General features: G+C 41.2%; 1 protein-coding gene across 4 annotated transcripts in view; it reads right to left on the reverse strand.

Moving 5' to 3' along the window:
- Positions 1–6,503, reverse strand: part of TTC1 (tetratricopeptide repeat domain 1) — a 33,240-nt gene extending 26,737 nt beyond the window's left edge. Inside the window, exons 1-2 of one of the 4 annotated variants that reach the window (XM_048961037.1) lie at positions 6,412–6,503; positions 5,594–5,944 (exon numbers count right to left, since the gene is read on the reverse strand). In XM_048961037.1, coding sequence (XP_048816994.1) covers positions 5,594–5,935 — 342 coding nt within the window. In that variant the 5' untranslated portion in view covers positions 5,936–5,944; positions 6,412–6,503. Of the gene's footprint in view, positions 1–5,593; positions 5,945–6,056; positions 6,081–6,149; positions 6,235–6,385 lie in introns of those variants that run through there. The other 3 variants (XM_048961038.1, XM_048961035.1, XM_048961036.1) reach the window with 3 other exon arrangements.
- Positions 6,504–9,407: the final 2,904 nt, after the last annotated feature.

Consider the following 9,407-nt stretch of genomic DNA (forward strand, 5'->3'; position numbering starts at 1 on the left):
ACTGATTGAGCACCTGGGGAAAGGACCCGGTCAGCCCTGGGAGCACAGGTGAAAGCAATTCAGCGGTGTGACCAGAAGGGCTGCAGCCTGGCTGCACCTCTCAGACCTCATTTAAAGGCTGACTGCCACCAGGGCAGGATCTTTGGTTGGAGATCCCTCCTTAGTGAAGCTTTCTCCTGCAAACCTGGAATCTTCTGATACAGGTGAGCAATCATCTTCTCTTCTTTAAAAGCACCTTTCTACTGTGCTGGTCCTTTTATCACAACTGTTGTAATGCCTTTCCCACTGTACTGATGCACAAAAGTTACTATCCTGTATTGGCCAAACATTAGGAAAACACCAATTACTGAAATGAATGATTACACTTGAGAAGCCATCTCAAAAGAAATCCCAGATCCTTTCCTACACCCTGATAAAATAAATTCTCTACAGAAGCTATAGTTTTTAGAAGAACAATGAGATCAACTTAAAGTATGGGGCAGAAAAGGAGAAAGAAGGCAGCAGTTTGAATGTCTTGATGAGGACAAAGATGTTCTCTAACATCTCTGAGAACTTCCAGAGGTTTAAAAAAAGATTTTGCTTCTTTGTTCAGAACTGAAAATAGGCAGAACTCAGAAGCACTATTTCTCTATGATCAGTTTCAATTAATGTCTGAAGAGGTGCTAACAAGACACTAATGAAGAAACTCTTCTACTAGAGCATGTTCTTATCCTGCTGACATTTCTTAGTGTTAACACAGAAGATGACCGTGCTTACAGCCAACTGAATCTCCAGCACACGTGTGACAGCTCAAAGGCAGGAACTGTTTTTGAGAAATGCTACATATTTATTCCAGGGTCTCAGAGCAGCTAGAAAGGAGTGTTCTACATCCACAGTAACAGCTCACTAGGGCAGGTGCTTAAGTCTTTCCCAGACAAGACCCAAAGAACAAGCAACATCTGTCATGAGGGATTCAGAATCTTGCGGCTGGACAAACTCATAATTAATAGGAGCCCCCTCCAGAAGAGGACCAGGTCAGACCGATACAATTACCACGTAGCAGCTGTTGGGTGTCTTCTGATTAATTCTGCCGACAAGACCAATGTCAAAGCCATCACTGTCAACGGCAACTAACCAGAAAATCTGTTTGTAATGCATCAAAAGCAATTTACTGCTCAGTGCTCTGCTGAGACAGCAATCAGCACACTTAAAAAAAATCTTATAAAACTGAATTTTGTTTCAAGCTGCATAATTTTCAAAAAGCTGACTTGCAAGTCCAAGCACAAAAACCAGCTCTGTTCTAAGCTACATTTCTGCATTTGTTTTTTAAGAATATTTCTTGCAAGTTTGTGTCTTAATACTCTTCTCCTTTCCTCTTCTTATTCTATTTCACAGTGCAAAGAAGACCTCTTAAGGTATTCGTACTGCTTCTGTTGAAACAATTCCCATTGCTTAAGATTAGAAACCTCACTACAAAAACCTCAAATTTTACTCAGAGCTGCTATTGCAAAAGCTTACACATAGAACATGCATAAATACACAGAGCAAGGACTAAAATCTGTCCCTACATTTTCAGAATAAATTAGAGACTTCCCACAGCATATGAGAACAGTGCTCAAAATCTCTGTTTTATTAAAGCTGCTAAGTGACAAATGTGCTTAGTTTAACAAAAAAACTATAAAGGGATACTTCCATCATTTGATTTGAGCAGGGCTAACGCTCAGCTCTCCTTATTACAAATATTATGACTACTTAACTTCTGTTTGGTGTTGCAACCATAATTAACACAAAGTTTTTCTTACATGGGCAAGCAGTCTAATTGAAGAAAACGCATTTCCCCATAAGTAAATGCCGTCATGAGGCTTTCATTTGATGTCTGCTGCCTGTAATCTAAAAGTACAGCATTATTTCTTTATCTGCACCAGACCCTGTAACTGGTTCACTGCACATTCACACAGAGAAGCAGCTCAATGAAGGAGGCAGCAGGGGCTTGAGAATAACTGATCAAGGACTGCCGAAGTAGCAAACAGCACCACTGCTGAGTCTGCTGCCACAACCTAATGATACTGGCAAATAAACAGCTTCCGAATATTTCTGCCTTCTTGTCTCCTGCTTCAAAAAGAAAAAAGCTCTTCTCAAAAACATCCATTGGAGTAACTTGAGGTTAAAAACTGAAAAAAACCAAACAACTGAATAAATGGATGCAGACTGTAACTGCAGCATTTGCTCAGCACCTGCATCATTTAACTGATCATAACCAAAATATGCAAAGACTCAGTTTCAGAAATACAAATAATATTAAAAAAAAGTCAACAACAATTCCAAATACCAGAAGGAAATGAGCTGAGACCAAAGGCTTCCCTTACAGAGAATATATGGTCATGCAAAGTAAGAGTGTGCTAATGGATTATTTTGGTAGTTGTAACATCTGCTGCAAGCTTCCAATTCATCTCATTTCAGCATTTCTCAAGCTGTGCTTGTAACAGATACCAACAATATTTTGTTACAGAAAAAAGTTGTATTTCAAAGACTGCTTACACACTCCATTCAAAAAGCCCTCTGTGGAACATAAAAGTTCACACTATAAATAATCTGTGGTGATACAAAGCAGTGAGATCCACCCACTCATCAGGTATATCCATAAACAATGTTGAAGAATATAATCCCTCAATACCACTGGAAAAAAAAACAACAAAACAACAAGGGAAAATGAGAACTGCAACTGCCCATTCTTTCTGTAAGGAAATGTTTCCTGTTTAAACAGTTATTTTGTACTTCCACATCAGCTTTCAAAGAAGAATGTAACAAAGCAAAATGCAAGTATTCAATCTTCACACTTCTTTTATTTTTCAATGGGCCAAAGTTACTGTGGAAAATAAAATGATTACCTAAGAATTCAATAGAAACAAGAGAAGCAGAAAAGCTAAAAGACACTCATTTCCATGTCTGTTCCTTTTTCTACTGCTTTAACCTATGCCATTTTTCCTGTGAAGTTCAGTATCTTTTCTATGAATCTCTTTAGCTGCCTTTGCCCTACAGGCTGCTGCAGAAGCCTCATCATGACTCACAATCACACTGTTCCTTGCTGTACAAGCAATAAATACTGATAGTGGTTTAAATTAGAGAAGACAAGGTGATCATGTTTTTTTCTGTGCAGCAAACAGATGGAGGTTTTGCCCTCTGTTCAGCACTTGAACACTGCGTCTGAAAGGTGTCAGTTCTGCATTAAAAAAGAGGCCCTGACTTTCTGGATACACAAAATAGGAGAGGACACCACAGCTGGCCAGGATGCTGGAACCAGGACCTAAGCAGACAGCCTACAAGAAGTGATTTTGTTCAGGCTTTGGAAAAAGGTGCCTCAGAGAGACCAGAATGCTAAAGGAAACGGAGACAGACTCTTCCTGGATGCGTAGAGAAAAAATTCCAGTGGTCACAAGCTGCAACAAAGGAAATTCTAAATAGACACAAGGAGAAAAAATTTCCACCCTGAAGGTTGTTAAACACTTGAACCTAGAGGCCTACAGTGCCTGTGCAATCTTCAGACTGGGAGATGTTCAGCACAGTTCTGAGCAGCCTGGTCTAGTTGAACCAACTTTGAGCAGGGAGTTCAATGAGATGGCCTCCAGCAGTCTTCTCAAGGCAAGGGAGACATTAGACAACTTTCTGAGATTTTTTAAAAACATTTCTCATTATTAGATCTCAAAGCGTTAGACCTGAAAAGCAGCATTTACAGATGTCAAAACTGAGAGAGATCAAGAGAAAGATAAATTAATTTTCACTAGGTCAACCAGGAGATGTTGTTTTTGTTGAAACAGGAATGAGTTTAAGGAGATTATATTCTATGATCCCCTCCTCCAATAGCCCCATTGTTTTTCCACTTCAAGGAACTTCTACATTGACATTACCCACTGCATTACTGATGAAAAACTCCTTTTACCTTCAGTGATGTATTTGGGTCATAAATTCCACCCTACCAGCAAGGGAACAATCTGAATGACAGCTTGGTTAAACTTCTCTGTGCTGATTTGTAACAAGAATTTAGTTGTTTAGGCGCCTGTGGCATCTTAGCTCTGCATATTTTGCTCACCAGTCTCTGTTTATCCTGGCTGACAATAAGACAGTAAGCCACTGTCCAGTCCTTCCGTCTTTCCAACTGTTTGGGAGCAACGTACAGTCACCTTTTATTTACTTACACAGGTCTACCCAGCAGTTAAGAAAGAGTGGTGCAGTGTTACCAGGTCAGGTGAACAAGAAAGGATTAGACTTCCTCTACAAGAAGTAGTTAAGTCCCTACAAATTCACAGACACATTCATAATTTCATTTCTTCTTTTCCTCATTTTCATAGTTTATAGCTACAGTTGTATTCCTTCTGCTGCTTCTGATGATTCAGAATTTCTGAAACTATAAAGCTATACAATATACTACATTCCCCTATGAAGTAATGTTTTCTTAAGACAATTTCTATCTTCTCTTGTTACCTGCCAATCCTTGTTCAACTTTCTCCTTACCTCATCATAATTATTTAGTGATATTTATGACCTAATTTGTGCAGCTAGCCCTTCCAGTACCCTTATTCTTAACATGAGATCTAACTCATAGAATAACTTGGGTTGGAAGGGACCTTTAAGCCTATCCAGTTCCACTCACTGCCGTGAGCTGGTTGCCCCCACCAGATCAGGCTGCCCAGAGCCCCCTTCCCACTTAGCCTTGAACAGCTCCAGGGATGGGACATCCATAACTTCTCTGGGCAGCCTGAGCCTCACCACTCTCTAATTAAAGAATTTCTTCCTAACATCTAACCTTTATATATGTACTTCATTCGTTATTTTTACTCCCCCACCATTAAAAAAAAAAAAAAAAAAAAAGGAAAAAAATCATAAGTGAGTAGATAGCCTTCTGCTACATGCTATGAAAACCTGATCACCAGCACAAAATGACATTACTCAAGTCTGAATCAAACCCTGAAAGTAACTTAACAAGTTATCAATAAAGAAAATGTGATGACACAATATTTTAGAACCTTGAAAATGAACAGCTGTCAAGTGACACCACTGACTGAAGGTCAAAACAACTGGGTCACACAGACTTACTATGGAGTGAATATAATCTCTAAAGCTCCTGAACACTCTCTCAGACTTATTTCATTATTCCCCATAACAGTATCCAGTTTATCACTGTGATGGGCACCAAAACATTTTGTCCAATATAACAGCACTGAAGGCAAACAGAACCCAATTATTTTGTGCATTTTGTTTTGAAAGCTTCAGTAATCTAGAGGAGTAAACTTCAATTTGAATCCACAAACACTGCAATAAATGATTTAAACTATCAGATAACAAAACTATCTTGAAACCTCCTCTGAATTTTAAGGACAAAAGAACAAACGCACAAAAACTAAACAACATAATAGAGATTTTTGTTTCTTATAATCTTTCTTAGCCACGATAACCTTACACAAGCCAGCAAAATGTTTGTCACCAAAAAAGAATCACGAACAGTAACTCTAAACACAGAAATGTTTTAAAGGACTATTTTCATGTTGGTTGCAGACCATCCAGAGAAGTAATGGTAAAAATATAACTTATTCTATTTAGCCTGGGCTATCTGGATTACCTGTTTTTCTTCCTCTGGCATATCTTTTTCCAGTTCTATTAAGTACTCCTCATCCAGTTCTGCCTGCTTCCTTGTGTTATTCTCATCATTCTGTGAATTTCCCTCATCATCCAGTACAGGCTCTTTCACCTCAAAGGAGTCACGACAGTCATGGAAACACTCATCTGCTGTGATGGGATCTTTGGCTGAAGATGGTATATCGCCACTTTCCATGTTTGGAGGATTCTGGGCATCTTTGGGGCCAGATGCCCATGAGCTGGTGCTCTCTGCTGACTTCTCATCAGAAAGCTTTAAGTGATCAAGCAATTCTTCTGGCGGATGTCCATTTTTCACCTCCTCCATGTCAGACTCCTTGGTTTAATTTATAGAAACAAGAGAGACATAACCTTCCATTAGCTTAATACAAACATCTCGACAACAAATACTCAAAGTGCTTATGGATACACCTAATAATAAGCGATACCATCCTATGGAAGCCATAACTCCTCCAGAAACCATCACCTTCCAGGGTAAGGCAGATCTAACGCACGCTTTTTCAAGACACTGCAAAACTAACCGGGGCCATCGCCGATCCCACACCCGAAGCACACTCCCGGGGCGCTCAGTGCCAGCCGTGGCACAGCAGCAGGCCCCAGGCACGCACCCTGCCGAGCCGCAGGCCTCGAGGCCCCCGCGCCCCGCTCCAGGCCCGCGTTTCTCACACCTCAGCCCAACCCCGACTGCTGAGAGGCGGCTGTGCTGAATGCTGCCCCTCCAGCCCCCCTCGCGCCGCTCCGGGTCCCAATCCCACACCTTCCCTCCCGGCCGCCGCTGCTCACCTCTCACCCTTCACCTCGCGGACCGCTTCCTGTTTGCGCCAGCCAATAGGAGAGGCCGCGCGCGGGCTGCCGGGATTTGTAGTCTCGCGGGATGCAGCGGGAGCGGGCGGCGCTGCGCCGCGCGACGGTTGGGTGCGCGCGCGGCGTCTCCTCACTCTGAGGCGGGTGCGGGCGGCTGCTGCGCGCTTACGGCTTCAAGTGCGCGCGCCCGCGTGTGTGGGAGATGAAAATTGCAGTGCAAAATGAAGCCGTGCTGTCTGGAAGGGGCTGGAATGCCATTTTAAACTCCTCTGTCTGTGAGCACAGGGGTTTAGGAAAGGTACATCCTGAGAAAGAATGGTGGTGGTGAGAGCAGCGCTGGGTGCCAGGGGTCAGCAGTGCTTCCAGGTGGTGTCAGCCTGCATGTTACCTCGTTTCCTAAAGAGAGCTGATCTGTCAGCAGAAGCACTACAGGAACCAGCCCTGCTTAGAATTCCACAGCTGTTGCTGATCAGGGCTAATGTATGACCTTGCTTCCATGTGAGACAGGGCTTTTGAGCTCCTGCACATCTGAGCTGTGGCAGCTAGGGCTAGGAATGCTGTTTTCCAGGAGCTGCAGTCCTTGGCCAGCCCTGCTGCGTGCCATCCAAAGCCTGTCTGTCACTTCTGGAACGTGTGTCATGAGTTTGCTGATCCCATGTGACGGGTATTTTTTCTTCATTGTCACATTTTTAAACAGGGTTCCTCTGCTTATTTTCTGCCTGTGTCTGCTCTGATCTGAAGACACTTGGGGGCTCTCTGAGTGATAGAAGTAGAGACTATCCAGCGATTTTGTTACTCCCAAACGCAATGTAAGGGAAGAGCTACAGTCCCCCAGAGCCTCCGTTCCTAATGATTTTTCTCTCATGAATCTTTACTCTGGATCTAGCAAGAAGTGCAAGGTCCTAAGGTCCTAGTCCACAACAGATGGGCTGCAGTTTGTGGGTGCTGATGCATCCTGAAATTAGCCTTGAGCATGCTGCAGCTCTGTGAAAGTCTCCAAATATCCTTCCTGTGGAATTGCCCCTCAACACCACTATGAAGCAGAAACCCAAAGACTTTGTTAATATTCCGTGAATGAACCCACCAGAAGAACCCTCTGCTTTCCATCAGGCTACCAGTCCTCCAGACAGCAAATGAAGAGGCAGATTAATTCCTTATTAGGTATACCAATATAGTCAATGTATGTAACTTCTGTCCTAAATCAGCACTTAAAACCTTACTGTCTGTTTGTCTGTCTCACTTTCTCTTCTTTACACTTTAACATTCTTAAAAGAAGTGTTGTTTTCATTGGGTCCATAGTTTGCTTAATATTTAGAAAGTAAAGAAACAAGTTCTCTTACTGTATCTTCAAATGTACACATTTTACTATGAAACACCCTGGAGATCATAGGGCAGTTGTCAGCTTTGATCACTAAATCTCACTTGTTCAAACACAGAACATGTTAGTGCTTTAATCAGACTTTTAGGATCTCTAATTCATTGCTTTAGGCAGAAGTGTATGAATAGCTGAAGCTTATGTATATACAAAAAATGAAATCTTGTTTTCATTTATTTAATCTTCTTGAGGTTAGGGGATTTTTACAAAGCAGTGATGTTTGTTTAAGTGAACACCTGTTGAAAAAAACGAGAACATATAATCCCAAATAGTAGAAATGTTTGGTTAAGAGTTTGGCTATGGAAGCTTTAGCTTGTGTTGAAGTTTACTCACTGTTTTGAATGGGCTTACCTCCTGAGGGCAGTAAGGATGTGTCAAAGTCCAAGGTCACTGCATAGCACAAGTAGAACATTTTAATGCTACAACACTTTCCACGAGCCAGACGTAAATTGAAGAGGTAATGTCAGACAAAGAGTCTATATCTCAAAACTTTACCAAAACCTTTTTCTCCTTCCCAATTTTTTTCCCTGTTTCTTCCCAAACCCACAGCTTGCTGAAGGTGATGTAAGCTGGTGCAATCAGCTGATTCAAGCATGATGGAGTGTGTGAAAAGAAAAGCTGCAGGAAGAATGTTGGGTTGACTCTAACTTTGTCAGTAGTACTGAAAGAAAATAGGAAGGAGTAATATGAAAGACTTAAGTTCTTTTGTTTCTGACACTAAAGTTTTCTACTAGACTGTTGTAGGATCTAGAACATCTTTCACTACTTTCAAGAGAATCTTTTACAACTGTGAATGCAGTTCTACAAGTAGGGAAGTCAAGAGGGCAACTGGGAAGCGCAGAGCATTATATTCAGATAGTTGAAGCCATGTTTTTAAAATTCATATTTGTTACTCTCTAGTTTGCAGCAATGTGTAATTGCCATTTGGGAAAATAGCTCTGCTCTTTCATTAAATCTATGGAAATTCATAGCCCAATATCCTTGAGTTAATCCAAACCTCTAATGAGACCAAAGACAGTGAGACTTTGTGTTATTTTCAAGGGTAAAATTCAGTAAATCTACCAGTAGACATAAAATAGTCTTAAATGCTACAGTCCAGCTGATTTCCTGCTGAACAAACTCCTGAGAGCAATCTCAACTAAATCTCACACCGGGACGTTGTAGTTCCAGTTTTTTGGCCAGATTTTCAAGACAGTGCTGCACATAATTAGGCATCTAATTACAGTGATCTTAGGGACAATGGAGTGATTCTTTAGTACGGAATTTCATTTGTTTGTTCATTTGTGTGATCTATATGAAAAAGCAAGAAACGTGACCATAAGGAGCAGCATTTTGAAAAATTATCCTTAAAGTCTCATCCTGTTGATAATAAATAAAAGCAACTTTTTGTTTGGTAAATATTGCACTCATTCCCTCCTGCAGACTTCTGATATCCATGCATTATTATCCCTTTGTGGATAAGAAATGGCTAATTTTTCAGTTCAGAAAATTACATTGGTTTTCTAAATATTTCCATGAACTGTGACTTGTTCAAGTTCTGAGCTCCCATATCTGATGAGCAATTCATGTTTATGTAGTTTAAGAATATGTTAATTTTCCC

Source organism: Lagopus muta, chromosome 14 (assembly GCF_023343835.1).
Source record: "Lagopus muta isolate bLagMut1 chromosome 14, bLagMut1 primary, whole genome shotgun sequence".
NCBI lineage: Eukaryota > Metazoa > Chordata > Aves > Galliformes > Phasianidae > Lagopus > Lagopus muta.